Below are 21,586 nucleotides of genomic sequence, written 5' to 3' on the forward strand. Positions count from 1 at the left end.
TTTAAACAAAATTTTGATACCTTGTGACATTGCTTACAGCCAGTCAGTTACGGTACCTTAAGTCACTTTATCACAAATGATATTTCCACTACTCTAACAGAAAGTTTCTAACCTCGTCTAACTAAAAAACTCAGGTTCTTACAGGTTTAACGATATCCAAACCTTGAACTAAACGAACAAAGGCGTCAATATACGAAAGGCCGGCGAAAACTGACAAGGAACAGAACTGACCGGAAATTCTGAAAGTGCGAACAATGACGTCACTGCGCCATTACCACTGCTCTCTGCTGCAGCTAGGGATACAACTTCAAATTTCTCGATAAGCCAACAGACATTTAAAGTGTTCATATACCCATAAAAGGTCAAACCGCGGCCACACTTAATCTATTACCCCGTTTTATAATATAATGAAACAAAGTTACATAGTATATAACCAACTGGTTTCTTTCGAGGGGAGTAGCCACGTCTGGTATTTTGGCTCGACTCCTCAAACCGGCGTCGATACACAAATTTTCAATAAAAAACTAACACCCAATGTGTCGGAGTAATGATTGAGAAAGTGAGTTACGTGCTAGAATTTATTCATCTCGCAGCCGCAAATTTTGAATATTATTAGTCCCACAGGGCTCAAACTATAGCCACAGTCCTACCCCCAACCTGTAATTCCCCAAGGACGAAATAAAGATTGATAAAGATGGCGTCGGAACACAATTTTTCAATAAAAAACTTGACAATCCCAACGTGTCGGAGTGATGATTGAGAAAGTTAGTTACGTGCTAGAATTTGTTCATCTCGCAGCCGCAAATTCTGAATATTATTAGTCCCACAGGGCTCAAACTATAGCCACTGTCCTACCCCCAAACTGTAATTTCCAAAGACAAAATAAAGATTGATACAATTAGTGTGAGACAATGAGTCAAACATGCATATATTTATAAATAGTATTACAATAATACAACAGGCGAAGCAATTCATTCATCATTCTGCAGCTACCAAAATTCATTGAAAAGATTGAACCAAATGCAAAAGCAATAAATAAAATTGAAGTGTTTGGTAAATGGTTACAAACAATATATTTCACCAAATTCCAATTCATCAAACAAAATTATTTCAAATCATATTAATAAGCACAGGACACCAGCCAGTTTAGGTGACGTAGAATATTCGAATAAGATAGATATATACGCCAATTGCACAAAATTGTAAATTCATTCAAAAAGGGTGATTAGTAGAGTAACACTGAATATTCATTATTGGTTTATTATCTCTCATTTTTCAAAGCTTCAATGAATTCTTCCAATTTCTGTTGAATTTCTCGAACTTTTTCTGAACAAAAAAAGCAAAAACTTTGTAATCTATTGTCACCCATGAAGTCATTATCTCGAAAACAAAAGAAGTTATTTAAATGTAAACATGTTGAACCAAATGAGGTTCTAACCTCCAACATGTACTACAGAGAATATTTAATGAGCAGTATTTGGCTTAGTAAACTTCAGTTATTAACAAAGAAATGGCAACTTACTTAATTCCTCAGCTAGAGTTACTCTTCTTCCAGTTAATAATTCAATCTTTTTCAGTCTATTTTGACTAAAATCTTCCAGAACCTGTTTGACTTCCTTTTCAAGTCTGTGTGCTGTCAGCAAAAAAGGCAAAATTTCAATAAAAATACGATTAAAAAAATTCAGATTCTTGGTGAAAATCGCAACATTAAAAAACCAACCTTCTGTGTTCATAACTTGTTGACGAAGTGCATTACTAGTTATCGACAGCATTCTCTGGATTCTCCAGAATAAAACGACATCATAACAATCCATCTTATCATCATCTTCATGCACAATTTGGAGTTTTGAAGAATTCTTAATGAAACAGAGAAAATCATCGCTCTCATTTGCACTACACACACAGTGCACAAAAAACGTTTTGCCCCAAAGTCAAACATAGTATATTCCATAGTATCTATATAGATATCCTACATTAAAAAGGTTCATTCATGCAATATGAATACATATGTATCAATAAAACTTCATCTCAATATAGAAGTAAGACAAAATGGCAAAAAGGGGGTAACCGAAATTAAGCAATATTGACCATTACAACTGCAACAGGATATTATTAACCAACCTGATATCTGAAAAACTCTCTTTTACATTGTGAACATCTGGATAATGAATATTTTAGAAAGTTTCTTCTGTATAACTTGTCCCAAGTCTCGGTGATCTGTAGTTAAATTTCATCAAAACTCAGAGGTATAGCAAATCAGAGTAAAAAGAAAACTTAGTGGATAATATAAGAGATTATCTAATTGATAAAATGCTGGAATTCATGTTGAATAATACTAAACTATTGCAGATTCGCATATTTATGTAAAATAAAGTACAAAATATTGAAGGCAACCTATGGAACATGTTCTGAAATGTAACATACCTCAAAAAGAATTGAGATAATACATTTGATCGATAACTATACATTGGTCAAAACGATTCATCAACAGTTATATAATGCTTACCAGTTGGGAATTAACTTCTATTCCTCTTGATTCCAAATTTTTGCGAACTGTTGTAATTTCATCATTAGCAAGGTATGGCGAATGTTTCTGAAAACAATTTTGAAGTCGCATAAAACATTTTGCCAGATAATTCATTCAGAATGGTGATGGAATTGAAGTACATTTTCATTGAGCACCAACTGTACACATGGACCCTGAACCATTTTTCAAATAGTATTGAGGAAATCGCTTGTCTCCATGACCACTTGATTACAAATTTTCTGTACTCAAAAACGAAGAAAGTCTCTTACAAGGCTATTGATTTCATTTTTTAATCACATTTTCCCAAAAGGATAATGGGTGCGGTAATATATTTCATCCTAAATTTTGCTTGTTCCACCTAAATTTTGCTTCATATGACATTCACTTAAACTATATTAATATTTGGCTGAATTACAATGCAGTTATCATATTATACATTTGATATTTGTGGCTATATATTTGAGAAATGCTCTTTTGTTTATTTTAGCTGTTTTATGTTTATAAACCGATGACCACACTTGAGAAAACTTATCTTAACTGAATATGCAAGATCAGTCATGTCAAAATTGGTTGTAATCATGCAATATATTGTTAGTTTAATGGAACATGCAAACATTATCATTGAATGCATTCAAAGATGCTCAACCAGTAGATAACAAATAGATGATGCAACAATGTAACTCTATATACAATGAATGTTATCATCCCATGAAATCATGTTTATGATATGTTGTGGTTCTTAGCAGAAATAAATGTTTCACAAAAATGTTAAATTCAGAGTATTATGAATGTTCAAATATATTGACCAATTGTATTAAAAGCTTATAAAATTTGAAATAAAGTTCAGTTGTTTGTATTGAAGCTCAAAATTTCAATGTATCATTAAGTGTGATAATAAATTTTGTCACAGGAGAGAGATTCTGACAGCACTTTCTATTTTATTATGTATAAAACTATACGACTACTACTCAAAGCCTTTGCTTTAAAAATGCACGATAAAATATTGATATGAATTGCGCTATGGTTCTGACATTCTTATTTTCACATACTATTTACCCGCAATGAAAAAATATGAGGTACTTCATTCTAATTTTCTGAATATAACAAAATTATAAGAAATGGCAAGTAATCCAGTACAATAATGAAAAAAACATTTATCAGAACATAAATTCTGAAGTATCTTGTAATTTAGCATGCAATACACTGTAACTGAATACAGTCAGTCAATTTTCAATAGAGAATGAAGTATTACATATTAATAAAAATGAAACATGCTCAGTTCATTAAATTTAAAACATATTACATGATTCACACCGAATAGATACTTACAGCCAATTGAGCTATTTCCTTCGCCTGCATGAATAAAATCAAACTAATCTGGTACAAGAACTCGAAATGTGAATGAAGAAATTATTATAAGAAATTTTGAATAAGATTTCTAACTTTAATTGACCATATATACCTGTTCTCCATGAAATATTCTTTCTAATTCATTCTTAACTTCATTGCGTTGATGTTGATCCCATGTTCTATAAGACCAATGAGTCCATCTCTGCATCAAACCTGGTCCGACCATATCTTGAATCTCATCCTCAGCTAAAATATATTGCAAATCAGTTAACATCACATTTGGGGTTTTAAAAAAATCACAATTTTGTAATTTGTAACTAAATCTAAAAATGGACGCAAGGCACTTCTCAGAATCAAAATTATACAGGTGCATGTTTGAAACCTGGACCAAAAGATCATAATGACAGGTCAAAAAAGTACCTTTTTGGAAAATGTGACACCAGCTAATTTGGTTTTGCTGCGGTGATATAACACATTCAAGACGATATTCTTTGGTTATCCTACCATCTACAAGAGGCCATATTTTGGTTTTTGAAGTTGTACCTGTTTTAGTTTTGATTTTAGGTAGTGCCTATGTCCATTTTTAGGTTAGGTCGTACAGATATGATTACAAAAATGCAATTTCCTTGAAACCTTCAAATGTGACATAGGCTGACTGAACTTTATTGCAGCGAAATATTTGACATTTTTAACTGTCATCCTGATCCTATCCGCCTGGGATGTTACTCTCGACATGAATTACAAGGTTCACACAATTAGGTTTGAAATTTTCCCAAAATTCATATAAGGATAATACTAAAAGTTCAAAAATTTTAGGCATGTTTCACAATACAAACTTACTATTTTGCAGACGCATTCCCAAATTCTGTTCAATAAATCGTATAGCAGAATCCCATTGTTGACGATCTGATATTGAACGATCTTCCAACGTATTCAGCTGAATTACTTGCTATGAAATTGAAGAGACCAAACATGTTTATAAAATAAGAGGAAGGGGAAGACAATGATTAGATTGATAAAAAGCCTTAATAAAACAACTACATGTTGGTGTCATCGAAGTGATAAAGTACCGGTAATAGTCGACGACTATTTATTTCACTTGATGCATCAAATCCATCGATGTATCTGATTACCTAGTTTATAGAGCCTAGGACCTAACCATGTTATGTCGAGGTGATGCAGACCTATGAAGATTCCATTATTTCTGAAAATATTATCTTTTTGAAAGAAGTTTATCCTTACGAATCAGTGGCTATTGTACAGAGTTTTGCTCAGAGTGAAAATGAATGCAAAGTTTTTGACAACAGTAAAGTCAGAAGCAGTGATTTCTGCAAACAATATAGTTGTTTAAATTTAAAAACAAATGAGAAGTTGGTCAAAATGCAGAGCAACACAAGACAACACACAACACACACAACTGTTAAAATTAAATGAATTTGCTGTTATTCACAAAATAGGTAAAGCTCAATCAACCATGGTGTGGGAATCTATTGCTATTATTGATGACCAGATGTACATAAAGGTCTGTCTGATATTCAGCAAGGTAGTTAATTTTAATTATGCTAATACACTCTCACCACCACTTGAAAACGAAAATAAATACCAAAGTATCCATGTATCCCTCATTCCATTTATGTCTAGCAATGGCTTCATTCTTGACAGCATTTTTCAGTTCATCAAAAATATCATCATGATTTTTTTGTTGTCGTTTATCGTCTTTGGATGTAATATCTGTCTCAAGAACTTTTGAAAACTGAGCCAATAAGGCTTCTTTGGCAGTCTGAGAATTATAAACGAAAAAACATTCACAAATATATATTTTGTGATATTTGAAGGGCCATCAAGTATTAGGTTGAAAACCAATAGATTGAGCATATAACTGATAGATACACGATAGCCTATTGATTGCAGCGTTAGACTAACTATTATGGCACCACAGGAAAAAATCTTGGCTTCAAACCTCATGCCCAACACCTAACCCACAGTGTCATGTATTGGTTATGCAATGTCGAACCTGAAAGATTACGGCCCTTTCAAAATCCTTACATAACAGTGGCTGGTTGTGCAGAGAATTGTTCAGAGCAAAATGCACATAAATAAAAATGTATGTTGAAAACTAATAGTTTAAGAATATAAGGAAAAATACAACTACCAGTTCTTTAAACTCAAAATTACTTATAGTTTATACCTGGATAGATTGTTTTGGCAGTTGTTTATCAGCCCATTGTTTCAACTTGATATCGACTGTTGTGTTGAAAGTTCTGGAGACAAAGTAATAAGAATAATGAATGCAGAGTCATATGTGTTCCATACAGAGCTATGGATTGAGAGAAAATTTACAGCAGCTCAAAACTCTGAGCCAAAAATCCAATTCCCAATCGACAATAATTTGACTCAGACAATGATCTGTTCCTGACTCTGGGTTGGATGAAATTTTGACTCGGACTATAACTGCCTACCCATAGAGAACCGAATATGACCACAAAAGCTGTGGAATATGTGAGTCTTCTTTAATTGTCTGTTGAGATAAATACTCAACAGAATGCTTTTTTATTTACTGTCAGAAATTTTGAATTCGTTTAGGGTAGGATTCATATTTTACCAGGAAGAAAGGAAAGTCTATATGACGACTTAATCATATGGTGAACCACAGGCCCACAGTTTATCGTCCGCTTACCAGTCATTGCTGGTATGAGATTAGTTAATCTGGTATTTGTTTATGTATGCACTTGCACAGTTTATCACAATTATAAGTGTGAAATTCTGGCTCCAATATCAACTGAGCCAAACTCCGGCTCCACAGTAATTTGATGAACAATTCATTATAATAATCATCACTGAAATACTAAGCATAATGAATGATGAAATTTGTTAATAAACTAGAAAATCCTTTACATACCCTGCATCATTAGATTGAGCTGCAGGAAGATAAATTTGTTCTATAACATAAGTTGACACTTCATTCCAGAGTTTTCTTACCAATGTCTCTTCCCTGTTTCAATATTAGCAAGATTAAAATAAATATAATTTTGTTAATATTATATTCAACTAATTTGTAAGAATCGTATAAAGCACAGATTTCCTAAACATGATCAAGGGCTATATCAAGTCAAGTCGAGTTTTTTTCCAGCCAGTAAAACGAAAAAAAATCAGGAAAAATGATATTCACATTACTGGTGAAGGGAAGCCGCGGGGAACCAAAACTGGTTATCGAGCAGCAACACGTAAGGTTCTAAAATCAAAGATTGGGGAGGAGAGTTTCAAAATACCTGATATTAATGGTAGTTACCATATGAATTTTGCAAATTAGCCAACTAACATAGATTATTAATAGAAATTACAGTGCATTAAATGAGCCACATTGTAGAATATACATCACAGATTCGAATCCATCGCCTAACTCGAGGTATAATAAATTAAACAGGCGATGCCGAAACAAAAAGACTTCATTCTTCAAAAATAGAAGTTATATGCTTGGGCTTGTAAAAGGCCTTATTCAGAGCAAAAGGTGTGATGAGCACTGTATAAAAATAATCTCATTTATCATAATTTGATATTGAGTATAGAATTTAGATTCCTTTCAGTACATTTTTGAGACCTGAATATGAAAAGTTGCACACTCATTTATTCAAAATAATAGCTCACTCTGCCTTTATATAAGAAGATATTACCTAGTGATATTATCTAATGACCACAAATAAAACCTACATTTATAAATTCTGATATTTCTAATCTGTAACACATGATAGCTCACCATTGCTGTGCAGGAACATTGACAAGGTTGAGTATTTCATCTAAGATTTCATTTTTCGCTTTTTCAAATAATTCATTCTGAAAAGAGATTTATAAATACAGTTATACACAGTAATTCAAACCAGCACAGCCACAATTCAAAATTTCTACTTACTCTGTCAAGTTCTCGAACTCTTGGAAAATTATTCTTCCACTCTGTTTCGAGGTTGAATCTAGTTGCTATAATTAAATAAAAATGGTAAAAAACGGTTAATAATTAACTAAGTGTCAATATACAATGTTGTTTAAACCTCCTTCATAATATACAGGATTGTTTTATTGTAGCTTAAATGTCCATAAAGCAGAATGCAGTATATATGATTTATGTTCCTAACTGTTCTAACTTGGATTATTCATTTTGAATTTATTATAACAATAAGATATTCTACATAGACATACAAGGAGTATAAAATAACTGATGAGATGGTATTTCACGGTAATGGACTACTGGTCATATCAAAAACCTCAATGTCTAAAATTGAGTGCTGGCGCTGGAGCCACAGTTTGAAGGTATGGCGGATCCAGCGCTAGAACCGAGTCATTGTGATTTTGAATCAGCTTCCTAGGGGCAATGACGAACCAGTATGATTCTGGTCCTTTCAAAATTAATAGCCTTTCATATAAGCGGCTGCTTGTACAGGACTTTATTAGGAGTGAAGGGCACAGATCTGAGGATTGCATTTACCGATATCAATTCTCTCTAATATTAAAAAATAAATTATAACCAACCTTTGTAAGCATCTGCCTGTTGTTCCACAGACTCTCGAACCATTTTCCAAAAACATTGTGAAACAGCTTGACTTAAGTTAGCTGTTGTCAATTGATTCGCTTTCAACAATCCAGATCTAAACGGAAAACAGAAATGTATATATAGGATCAAATCGAACAAACCTCAGGTTATGGCAACAGATTGATTTATAATTGTAAAGAATTGAACAGCAAAATAATTACTTGAAAACTTTAGAATTGGAGAAGAAATGTTCTTCATATTCCCGGATTTCTTCAATCTTACTGTTAGCAGCTCCCTTGCCAGTCACGACAGCAAAATACCCAAGAGCTTTCATTGGGAAAAGTTTTCCATCCAAGATTTGTTGAATCTATATATACAGTAATCTAATCAAGTATAAATGTGCATTCAAACAAGACGAAGTCTAATCGTGGACTTGATCGTGCTAGAATTTTGTTCAATGGCGATATGGATATTATATGATTTATCCAACATAAAAACAAAACCGATATGCGAATTTTAAATTTATACTAATTAGACGTATACTAAAATTGTTTTGATTTTGCAAAGATAGGAATTTGTCATTATTAAATCATGTACGAAAAATTCATCGATACCCTCACCCACCCACAACCAACCTTTCACCATCATCTGCTTTGTAATTTTTGCCAACACTTCCAAGATATACATACAGTATACAAGTTGCTTATCAAGCATGCATGGTTGGAAAAATAAAGCTAATAGTATGTGCTAACTCTAAAACCCACCCTGCTTGGATTAGCAATATTTTTTTCAGCAAGGTCGACTTTTGTCAGCACAAAAATTGTTCTTTTTCCACTTGGATCCATATCACGAACCAAGTCAGTGACGATACTTCGTTCAGCGTCAACCGATCCATCTGATGAAGAAATAAAAAAATTATAGGATATGACTGAAAATACGAAAAAGGAAAAAAAGTATATTATTATGAAATAAAAAGAGACGTCCCCCATCCTCTGTTCCAACCAACAAAAAATCTCAGACTAAAAATAATAATGCGAATGGCTTCAATGTGATTGCTTGTCTCTTAATAATATGAACCACCAATAAAATATACAATGGACTTCATTTGCCCAATTTTTTTCCCATTCCCGTTTCAAACAATTTCATGCCCTTATCATCAATTATCAGTCACAATCACCTATACTCTTATCATCGAAATTTCTATGATAAAAGTTAAAATCTGTTTAGTAAAATTTTTTATTTTATTTGTTGATTTATTGATATCAGTTTTCATATTTTGTATATTTGTAAATCTCGTAATTCTCTACTTTGTAATTTTGTTTTTGAAAATGAAAATAAAAGACATTTCCAAATAAATAGGCCCTAGTGTTATTTTTCGAAAGAAAATTGAAATTTTTGACAAATTGAAAAATTTTGGGGAAACACGGTATAATAACATAACATAACACACGGTAACATAAACTATTAGTGCAGTGTTTTACAACAGTTCTATGAGTAAATATTCCATTTTTAAACAAAGGTTCAAAACGTTGCTCACAGAAACCTGTTTGAAAATATCTATTTTCTACTCACCTTGGATACATAGAATGATGGCATTTGGATTGCTCATATAATGTTTGCTCATTTTAAATATTTCATCTTTTGTGTTTGATGCCATTCCACTTGTAACAGTCTGAAATAATAGTCATTCTCTGTATCAGTAAATTATAACTCACTAAAACTCATATCAAAATAAAGGTGCTCCCGAAGTATGCGAACCAAGATGGCAGACATCGGAACGTAACATGGGTAACAGGTTGGGCAATAATTTTTTTTCAATTTTCCTTATTTTAGTCCTATTATCAGTTCGAAGACTAGCCAAGAGCCTCCCGTAGTATTTATATCTAAAATTATGGCCTGACCCTAACCTAGTACACATACTACATTCCGATGTCCGCCATCTTGGTTCGCATACTTCGGGAGCCCCAAAATAAATATAAGCTTCAACTTACGCTGATTACACCAGGCAAATCCACTAACACCATTCTCTGTAATCCTGGTCCTTTCACACTGAGTGATATTGTCTACAACAGAAGTGAAAATAAAAACATTCTTAATTCGATAATTATAATATGTTAGATCAGATAGTTATAATAGAATATTCAAAAGCGATATGACATGATAAATATTATGATGAAACTAATTCAAGTGTTGAACCCAGATTTAATACAATGAAACAAAGTTTGGGTTTAAATGCCATACCTGAGAAAATATTTTGCATTTAAAATATTACAAATGAGAATCATCTAGAACAGGGTTTCCAAAACTTTTTTGAGCTGCAAACCCCTATTCATGAATCTTAGTTTTGACAGACCCCCATCCTATGCCATATCAATTTCTGTGAGTAACTAATGAGAAAGGTTAATGTTTCATTACCACAATCAAAACATTAATGTGATGAACGGGGTTGCTTTCCCTGCACAATTTATTAATTTTTGGAGCAACTCGTAAGTCCGACTCTACCGCAAGTGTCAACCTAAATTTTTTCATTATATTGGTGACAGCTGAAAATGCTGCCTCACACATGTAGGTCGTTTCGAGAGGCAATAAAATTTTAATTGCATCTACTGACAGCAACGAATATTTGATTGAAATCAATCATTAAAGTTTGATCAGATTATTTTCATATTGTTGCGGACCCCCTGTGCAGTCATCGCGGACCCCAGATTGGGAACCCTGATCTATAAGAACCGACCCCAATAAGGCTAAAATTGTTTTATGCTTCAAAGCCCTTCAAAAACCTCACCTCATTACTAACAGTTTTTCCTTGTGAACAATTTGTCCTCATTCTCAATTCAATCTCATGTCGAAGTGCAGCTAACTTCAAAAAGAAAAATGAAATCAAACATTTTGAATATATAATCTGAATGTAGATAACCGATAAGATAGGATTTACATATTTATTCAGATGAAAGAAAAACCGATAAGACGGCTTAGTTTAATCATACGACCAACGATTATGTGAAACCACCCTACAGTGGCGAGGAGTCTAGCAATCCTCTCGCACATAATTATTGTCGCATGGGATTTGAATCCATGCAGGGTAATCAGAGGTACGGTGGCAAGCATATTCCTAACGTATAGCACAGTGTGCCACACCTTTGAGTCGATAGAATGGATCAAGTAATAGTGTTGATTTAAATAACCCGTCCTTGCAATTTGTTTACTGTCAGTGCACACTTGAGACAAAGACATAAATTTGAGTTTTGTGAGATACACACAAGACTAAATATAGCTATTTTCCTGATCATAATATGCCAGTGGTTCTATTCGTGAAAATTCCATTATTTGGAATTCACTACCGTAACCGTTTTCTTTGAGTTAATTCTCATAGGAAAACAATCATCGGAGAAGTCTATGAGATTGATATGAGTCTCGCAAACTAAAGACACTCTCAATTACCTCTGAAGGTTTTGTGAGATCAAACTCACGAGTGCTATCACGAAACTGCGCAACGTGTGTCGGACCTTCACTCAATGTTACTTTGACAGGCGATCTTGTCATCATTTCTCCCGATCCTCGAGGAAATATTCTTGCTTGCGCAATCATTTCAAGAACACTTGTTTTTCCAGCACTCTGGTCACCCACTACTACAACCTAAAAAATAAAACAAATTTTTAAAAAAAATTACCGTACTTCTTGTTGCAGGTCACAATTAAAATAGGTTGTGTAACATTAATTAATAAGTGGAGGTTTATATCAGCACTCGTCTGCTTTTTATCACCCGGCTTCCCATAATAAGATACAGAAATCTTACAACCATTTTCTGTAGATATTCCTAGATTGACTAAAGATAAGATGCTAATAATAGTAGATTAACTTATTTACTTGTTAAATTACACTGATCCAAATATAAAGCAGCAAACATTATTTCAACTTTTTTTGCGATCTGCAAAGACATTTGTAATGGGAGCCAAACTCTAGTCTAGATCAAATTCCAGAGAGTTTGAACAATTGTCTGCGGCTCCAATCGCAGAAAGCTCATGCTCAATTAAAGAAAAGACTTGTTCAAGAAATTCAATAGCAAGCTTTAATAACTTGACTATTACATACATTTACATATTTCATCGACATGGAATTTCTTGAAAAACTTCTACAAATTACCAATACAAAGACTAATAAATTGAACACACCCTCGGCAGATGATCTTGTGTATTGTAACTTGTATCATAATCAGCTAATTCATCAAGAACTTCGGAGTACATATCAATAAGTGATTTCTGTCAAAATACAAATAAAAATTAGACAAATGCTCAATGACAGTATTTTATTTTGCTTTATTACATTGAGTTTTGTTATCAATATGCCAGTATGAGTATGACTATATGTAAATTCACAAAAGCAATTGATGGAACACTATGGCAACCTCGAAATTAGATTTTACAAGGTGGTTAGTATAATGATTGACTTATAATGACAGAAGTGTAGATTGAAAAAATATCCAAGCTTAGAAGTTTGCACAACGACGAGGGTAATCATGAGTGTCACACTTCACTTTACAGTAGATATCATACCTTAACTTTCCGTCTGTAAATTTGTTTGTCATCTTTGGCCATCAATAATTTTCTGAGTTCTTTATTCTCTTTTTCCAGTTTTTCAACAAGTTTTTGATACTTCAGCTAGGAACAAATTAAGACATATTAGACAAAGCTCGTTAGAGATTATTAAAATATATAGTATACCTGGTAATTGGGAACCATACATTTTATAAATGGAAGCTAAAATTGGTGTATAAAAAGTAAAAGATATACAATTGTGAATATTATTTCATTTGTAGAATTGACAATCATGTATCTAAGCATAGCAGGATATAATTGCCAACATCAGTTACATCACAATTTGATTGTGATATAAAACATGTCATTTCAATTTTACCAGAATAAATCTATCTACCTAGTAATTTAGAATTTACCTCAGTTTCAACCAGCTCGCTTTGAAGATTCTTAACTTTCTCTTTTTCCGATGTCTAAACATATAAATGAATTCAAACACTTATCTCACACATTTCAAATATTACAATTTTACCTTTAAATTATTGGCAACTATTAGGGATAAAAGGTAACCAATAAGTATTTTTAAACAACAAGATTGAGAACCTCCAATGCAAGCCATAATGAATATAAAATATACGACCATTCTACTTGATGAAATTAAGAAATAATTAGGCTATAACCTGTTTTTGAGTTGTCATTCCTCCAGGCAGCAAATTTTTCATGGTAGCAGTTTCACTCAAACTTTTATCTAAATATGGAAATAAATAAAAGAAAAATTAGGTGGAATTTATGAACATAATCAAGATGTCATATGTTTTTGTCGTGATTACAACTGAATAATTGATGCCAACATAGAGGGTAATGGGTAATTGCACACTGAACTGCAAGTCCTTTCTCCTTGTTTACTTCCTACTTCAGATGTGTGTCAGTTGTTATAAGGATGCTTGAACAAGACAGTATTATGGGGATAGAGGCTGTGGTTCGCTAAATGAAAAAACTGTTCTAATGTTTTTCCTCTAACGGAGATAAATATGAAAATCCTACCTCCTACCAGGATAATCCCATAAAGATAAAAACAACCACCCAACTATATTATATTTTACCTGTGTCTTTTCTCTCTGGCAAATGTGCAAGTAATGTTTTATAATCTGGTAATTGAAAATTTAATCCTTCCCCATATTTTCTAGCATCCCCAATGACATGGTTCATCATATCTCGGCTGTTAGTCATAAATTCATTTAACCATTTCATCTCTGGTACATTGATCTTGTGTTCTTCTAACCAATTGCTGATGTGCTGTACAAAAAAATAGAAATCTCAAAGTAATTTAACTTAGTACAAATCTACACAACACATTTTTATATATGACATATTTATACGCTTTTCGATCTGAACAAGGCTCTACACAAAAAAGCCACCACTAGGTAAAGAGTTATTATAGTCTTGAAGAATTGGAATTTTACCAATTCAACATTGCCTACTTATTTTAATGCACCCAGGGTGAATTGGCGAGTATGGAATCTGAATCAGAGATTTCAACCTGCAATGCCATTATAAGTAAGCCCAATGCATTAACCACTGAGGCACTACTTACCTGCAAAACAACTTACATTTTTAGCTACAATAGATCCAGTGACAGCTGAGCCAACAATCCAGTATCGAAGTTTAAGTCCATGCCGTGCAACTGCAGTAATTACTTGACCCCAGAATAACCTTTTTACAACATGATTATATAATTGTTGATTATCTTTTGTGAAAGACAAGAGTACTCTGTCCTTTTTAATTACATTCGAAGAATTTCTCATCTGATGCATAAGTCTGGCAGAAGGTCCATTTCTATACATACGAACTTTTGCACAATTTTTACAAACGGTGATGTTTTTTCTGACACCATTCCCATATATTCCTTGAGTAAGATGTTTGCAGAGGCGAGGCAATGACATGATGATCAGAAAACTTCAAATTTAACTACCAAAACATCAGGTACCGTAATCCTTCACTGTTTGCAGTAGACTATATAAGTCTATATGTCAGGCAGTTAACTGAGATCTATTATCGGTACTTCATTTAGTACGGTACTGTTGTACATAATTAAGTATGAACACATGTCTGCAAACAATTGAACTACAGTGCTACAATAAGAAACATGAGTCTGCAAACCTCCCTGCTTTTTACTTGTGTGTGTGTGTGCCATGCGTGCGTGCCTTAATTCTGTAATTAGTTTTTTTTTTTACTTTTGGGTGAGCGAACACGTACTACTTCTTTTATCAATACCTTTCCATCTAAAATCTGTACGTTTCAAACCTTACTCTAGGTTTTGTTCGCTTTCCCGATTCTATAATCAGTTACTTTTACTTTTATCTATTTTTTTATCGTCTATTGCTGATTATGGAGTCGAAATAAACTTATACTTCCCTAGCAAGTAGCAACACAAGATTTTTCTAAGAAATTTTTAAATATAGTATTAGGCTACGTCTATAATCGAAGAAAAAAATCGCTTTACAATTATTATTGCATTTTTAAATGAGCTAGGTGTGCAACACAAGATTTTTTTAATAAATTTTTAAATATAGTTATACCGGTACCGGTACATCTAATATCTATAATCAAAGAAAAAATGGCTTTACAATTATTATTGCGTTTTCAAACGAGCTAGATGTGCCTGAGATGTTACAAAATATATGAACTAACTTGATCATTCACCGTTTCATTTCATTGCAAAGATTTTTGCAGTCATAGGTTATTTTGTTTTGTCCATGATTTGACAAAACTCGTTACGGTACCGTACTTGAGACAAGAACAAGAAGGAACTGCATTCCCTTACCTTACAAATGCTCGTTGATTTTGACACGTCATGGGCAATCTCACTTTATGGCATTTGATTGATAATATCTGAATTTCACTTACTACATTTTAACCAAATGTGATGTGACAACAATGTGATTTTATTGATGAAAATTCCCCAGTCTGCCAGTAAATAAATTCACTTCTAATATTTTATGGCTATAGTCGCTGTCCTACTCTTATCCGACCTTTGACCTGGTTTCGCGAATTACCCGCAGAGATATATTTTCAGTTCAGTGGAATTACCTGTATCATTTTTCAAAGACATTAGTCTTAGTCTAAAAGGCGTTAGTCTAGTAAAGATGTTAGTTAATTTTAGCCTAGTCTATTGCAGTACCGGTACCGTATTTCCAAAACTAATTTTTAATTATTGCAACTTAACTGAAGCTTATCGGAAGACATAATGACTACCGTAATTTTCGGAAATGCATCTGAAAACTGACAAATAACACGTAACACCGCTGAAACACGGCAATGCTTGCAACCACGCTTAAATATCTGTCTGAGCAACTGCAAAATTTGCAATTGTTACGTTTTTACGTGATTTTGCTGATTGAATATGTTACGGAAATAAACAAAGAAATCGATCTTCAGGGAAACATCCAGTGCAGTGGCGCAGCCAGTTCTTGGTCGAATCCCCCCTCTTGTGAAATATTGAAAAACTGGAACGGTCGCCAATAACGCGTGCGATTGCATTTTGCTAAAATCGCCAATAGTTTTCGTCGAAGTGACGTGTTATTAAGGTTGTAAACACCACTACGTTGGCGTTTATTCTCCTTAAATCACAAATTTGTGCCACGAGAACTTTGATAATTACTTTATTCTTGTACTCGCACAGAATTGTGAATCCGGTGAGAGTTATTATACATTTATCGACGGAGAGATGCTGAAGACAAATAAGGAGCGGATCCGCGACACAAATTTTTGATTGAAAAGTGTAAACAATATAATTTATGTTGTAAGAGGCCCGCTTCTAAAAACGCTTCTCTAGGCATTGCAATAGCAAAATTTCGCGTGCATACTGCTCACATTATGTTTGGTCTGCGCTGGGACGTCACTAAAATCGAAACACAGTCAGTTGTGCGCGGGATTTACCTTTTTATTTATCACTTTAAAGTTTAAATTGCTGTCGAAAATTTTTGTGTTGACATGATACAAGTTTGAAAACCTACTGTCTCCCGGGTTGTGATGATACATAAGATTAATTAATTAAGTAGCCTATATATATATATATATATATATATATATATATATATATATATATATATATATATTCAATCAATTTTTATTGTACCAGAATGAATTTTTTACTTCGTGAAATTTCATAGTAGACTTAATGATTTTTATGATGGTTTTATCTCAAAAATAATCTTGAGTGGCAGCATTGCGAGTCAGTGTTGTAGGAACATCTCAGATTTGTCGAATTTACAAAATGGCAAAATACGGGTCAAAACAAGATATAATCGGGCAGTTTATCGTACATTTTTATGTTCGCGGAATGCCGTGGTATTTTAGAGTGATGATGCTTTTATTTTGTCGACGCAACCGCAGGAATTGAAGACAATTAAATTGATAAAGCAAGACATTTTAAATATACCCGTATCGGTCATGGATTAAATTATTTTCCACAACAGAAAAATCATTATCCGTTGAAAAAGCTCTTTTAACAAGTGGCGTAATCTCGTGGCCGTTTCGCGGGGATTTCGAGGCGATGAATATGTATTTCTGATTTACTGATATACTTTTATGTATTTTTATAGTACTACGTTAAATAGTACTCTATGTGATTTTACATCAGATCTCGAGATTTTCCTAACGGCGATAACGAATTCGCAAGATCGCAAAATACGTATCAAAACTAAATCCAGTCAGGGAGTTTCTCTCATATTTTCATTTCCACAGATTGCTGTGTATTTTACAATAGTAATGTTTTTATTTTGACGTAAGAAGACGCATTTAAAATCAGTATAGGAGGACATATTAGATTCTCATAGTTGTCATGGTTCGGATATTTTACGCATAATGAAAGTGATTATACGCTGGAAAAGTCGGCTCTAAACGAGCGCCGTTTCACAAGGGAATGAGAATATCCGATTTTTAACACCCCCTTTTTGAAAATCCTGGCTGCGTGCCTAATCAAGTGTATTCCTGTTTGTTTTGTAGCGAATGTAGAATGTAACCACGGACTTTAATGTTATTTTACTATCTCTATTAATAGTATGTGAATTCAAGGTCAGTGCCTGGTATTGATTTATCGCGACAAGCCTTAGCAATATTCTTGTATCGGGCGTTCTTTGTATCCAGCAATTTGACCTGTGTTTCCGGCTTTCGTCCAGAGTGCAGATCGGGGTCACACTCTAATAACGTGTGTTCAATTCAATAACACGGGAGTGCGAACGGGCAGAAGATGTATAGTTGTAGCGATGACGAAAATAGGCAACATGCTCCCACATTATTGACTTGTCTAAATTCTGCTACTGGTAGCGAAGAAACTATCTCTTACACTAAAATAAACCGACCAGGCAACGACAATGAAAAAAAGGAAGAATCTCACAATTCCGCTTTTATTAAATTCGAGTTAAGTATACCTGAATCACCAAAAATAAAGTGTTCAAAAGCATAGAGGATAAAATTGGTAAAGATTCAATAATTGAACTGTTCAGTATAAGAAAAGAAAAAAAAGGCTAGTGGAATTGAAAAAGCAACACCTGGTCCAAAAACTTATTAAAGAAGGTATTACCTATAATTTTGATAGTGACATGAAGCTAAAATAACAGACATAGACCATTTTAGTGTGGAAGTGTGGGTATCACCAGTACCGAATAGAGTCGCTGATCACTATACTGGTATGAATTCGGAGAAATTATTTCAGTTTCCCAAGAAAAAGATTATTCTAATTCATTGACTAGAAGACGAATGTTTAAAATGAATTTGGAATATGAAATTCCTAGTATTTTAAAATTACCATACATACATCGCAGTTATATATGAGTATTCAGTGTCTGGTACAAAGACCGAAAAACACCTGAACAAGATGATGCCATAAATTTATCCAAGTGTCATAGTTTTAAACAAATTGTACACCAAGCTACAGAATACGGAAGAAAAAAACATGCAGCATTTGCAGAGATCCCAGAGCAATGCCTCACCCTGAGAAAGACTGCAAACGAAAAAGCCGGAAGTTAGATGAAAAAAAAAGTTTTGAAGACATTTTTGGCTGCTGAGAGTATGCTGGAAATACGTAATAGCACGAAAAGAAAGTACGAAACACAATATGACCATAGTTGCAGATGTACATAACGATATAGCCCAGAAAATGTATCGGAAGAAAATAGTACCATATAATATGTATCAGAATTCCTTTGTATCTATACCACCAGCACAGAAAAATAATAAGAGAGGCCACAATAGAGGGTCATACAGAAACAAACCCATCACTTGACAACAATATCTGTTGAAAACCAAATTTTATTGTTGAATAATGAAAAAACATGGAAACGAGAATATCGGTCGGAGACCGAAGACTTATCGATCGGAGGTTGGGGGATCCCCCAAAACAGCGCTCTTACTACATAGTGACACCGTGTGTCCCATCACTAATTAATCAATAACTCGCTAATTATACGACATAGTTCATCGAAAATCAATAGGCTTCTGATCCGAGCTAAGATGAATGCACGTGAATTTGGAGCAGATTCAACCTCGCTTTCGTGAGATATCGCGTGCATCTAACAGACAGACAAACAAACAGACAAATACCTATCAACATACTTACCGATCTTAAGATCGATAAGTAACAAATAGATTAATGAAAAAAGTTGAATCTGAGACTAATAAAAATCTTTACTGATTCACAAGGTAAAGAAATAAGAAATACAGTAAAAAGTAGTGTTGAAGAAGTACCCGGGGCGACCATCAGGAAATTGTACAACATTTTAGCAATCACGAAATCGAAAGTGACAAAATAATTCTATATGATATAGATACAAATCAAACCATGGTAGACAAAAGATGCAGATAAGCTCATAAAAGCTGTATACGAAAACGCCAAAAAAGCTATAGTCAAGGAAACGTACCACGTTACGATTTTTTTTCGAAAATGAGGAACAGAGACTGGCAATTAATCAGAAACTCGAAATAGCAGCTAATAATAATGGAGCTCTATACATAAATCCTACGAAAACTTTTTTAATACAATTGAAAATGCACCGCACGAACTCATGTACCAATTTGATAAAATAAATTTGAGTCAAATAGGGGGTTGGGATTAGTGGAAGAAACATGGAAATATCAACATTGCCAGTCGTAAAAGTGGAAAGCGAAAAGATAGAGAAGACCCTAATCCAATAACAGATGAAGGAAAAAGAAAAAAAAACAGAGACTATCAGTAAACTTCGCAAAGAAATGAAAGAATTTTAACTCAATAATATTAGAGAAGGCATGCTTCGTGCTAAATAAACGGAAAAGGTGGAGAAAACAAATTCCTATTTTAAAATCTTTACTCACTCTCTGAAGTGGTAGCAAACGCTTGGCTGTTTTATCAAAATGCTTTTTCTGTTGAATGCGTTTATGAGTAAGATGAGCATGAACTAGCGTCGTTGGAACCATTTTTTGTCCAAGCAAAGATTTTGCTATTGGCAAGTTTGAACCAACAGTTACGAAATAGTTGAGTCCGTTCCACACGAATAGGTCGGTCGCAACATATGGCCATGGTTGATCAGGTACAGGGTGCATTAGTTCCTTTTTCTGATAAGTTTTATGACTGTTGCAGATAGCTCATTGAGAGGTATAATTTTCAATGTCCTTGTTCATCTCTGGCCAATAGGTAATACTCCTTTCCTGGGTGACCTTTGTGAAGTTGATCTTGTTTTAACAAAGTTGGGACAATAACTTTTTTTACTTTAAAAATGATACCATAATTAGAGTGAGTTGATCTCTGAAGCCAAAATATAGTTTGAAATCTCGTGGATTGTTTTTAACATGTTCTGGCCATCCACGTTGAATAAATCTATTTAATTTCTGCATCGTTTCATCGGCAGTTGTTTGTCGATGGGAAAATAAGTATTATTTGTAAAACTTCAAATTCTTTCTCATCTTCATCAGGACTTTCTTCAAGATATGCCCATGATAGGGTCAGTCAGTAGTTTATTTTATCACATACCAAAAGTACACAATAGACAAAAATAGCTACGAAGCACATATAAAACAATACTTTCGGTGTGAAGGGAGGCGCGATAAACCAGTGAAGGTTATCGAGCAGCGTCACCCTTCACCCACATTTAAGTGACCGATATTACGGTGTCACTCTAGTTAATAAATGCCAAGGGTATCAGCCGTGTGAAGATGTTTTGGTATAGAAGCGTTTTGGTCATATCTCTGAAGTTGCATCATCATTGTTTTTCTGTAATCGACGTGTTGCTGCGAGTAGAGCTTTTTTGAAATTCGTTCCAGGTGGTTTATTATCAGTCTCGACTTTTTCCATATATATATATTCATGAAATTTTGTGCAGGCAAATACAATCGTAAGTAATTCTTTTTCAATCTGTGTATAATTTTCCTGCGATTTTATGAGGGCTATAGATGCTAATGCAATCGGCTGGCTAGTTTGCAAATATGCTGCTCCAAGGCCACTTTTAGAAGCATCACATGTCAAAATTACTGGTTGATTTAATATCGTACAATCTGAATAATCTAAATATCTTTGTGCAGCATGTCTCATAAAGGTTTAGATAAAGGTATCAATGTCCAAATATGTTACCAAGTCTATGAAACGCTGAACAGCTTCTGGAGCACGAGGTTCCGGCATGTCTA

General features: G+C 33.7%; 1 protein-coding gene across 3 annotated transcripts; it reads right to left on the bottom strand.

Moving 5' to 3' along the window:
- Nucleotides 1–898: 898 nt before the first annotated feature.
- LOC120326391 (dynamin-like GTPase OPA1, mitochondrial) lies at nucleotides 899–15,902 on the bottom strand. Of its 3 annotated transcripts, none has more exons than XM_039392670.2 (26): nucleotides 15,756–15,902; nucleotides 14,035–14,227; nucleotides 13,612–13,679; nucleotides 13,351–13,404; nucleotides 12,953–13,057; nucleotides 12,572–12,658; nucleotides 11,841–12,035; nucleotides 11,185–11,259; nucleotides 10,391–10,462; nucleotides 9,972–10,071; nucleotides 9,164–9,294; nucleotides 8,621–8,766; nucleotides 8,399–8,514; nucleotides 7,785–7,849; nucleotides 7,632–7,708; nucleotides 6,777–6,869; nucleotides 6,066–6,138; nucleotides 5,481–5,657; nucleotides 4,718–4,826; nucleotides 3,990–4,123; nucleotides 3,857–3,880; nucleotides 2,507–2,593; nucleotides 2,122–2,217; nucleotides 1,721–1,856; nucleotides 1,523–1,633; nucleotides 899–1,326 (listed from the first exon to the last, which is right to left on the bottom strand). In XM_039392670.2, the coding sequence occupies exons 2-26, from the start codon at nucleotides 14,180–14,182 to the stop codon at nucleotides 1,262–1,264; spliced, it is 2,544 nt and encodes an 847-aa protein (XP_039248604.2). In that variant the 5' UTR covers nucleotides 14,183–14,227; nucleotides 15,756–15,902; the 3' UTR covers nucleotides 899–1,261. The 3 variants fall into 3 exon arrangements, with proteins under 3 accessions (XP_039248604.2, XP_039248602.2, XP_039248603.2); XM_039392668.2 differs by lacking the exon at nucleotides 15,756–15,902 and adding an exon at nucleotides 14,542–15,748; XM_039392669.2 differs by lacking the exons at nucleotides 3,857–3,880; nucleotides 15,756–15,902 and adding an exon at nucleotides 14,542–15,747.
- Between the last annotated feature and the right edge of the window lie 5,684 nt (nucleotides 15,903–21,586).

Source organism: Styela clava, chromosome 4, assembly GCF_964204865.1.
Source record: "Styela clava chromosome 4, kaStyClav1.hap1.2, whole genome shotgun sequence".
Classification (NCBI taxonomy): Eukaryota; Metazoa; Chordata; class Ascidiacea; order Stolidobranchia; family Styelidae; genus Styela; species Styela clava.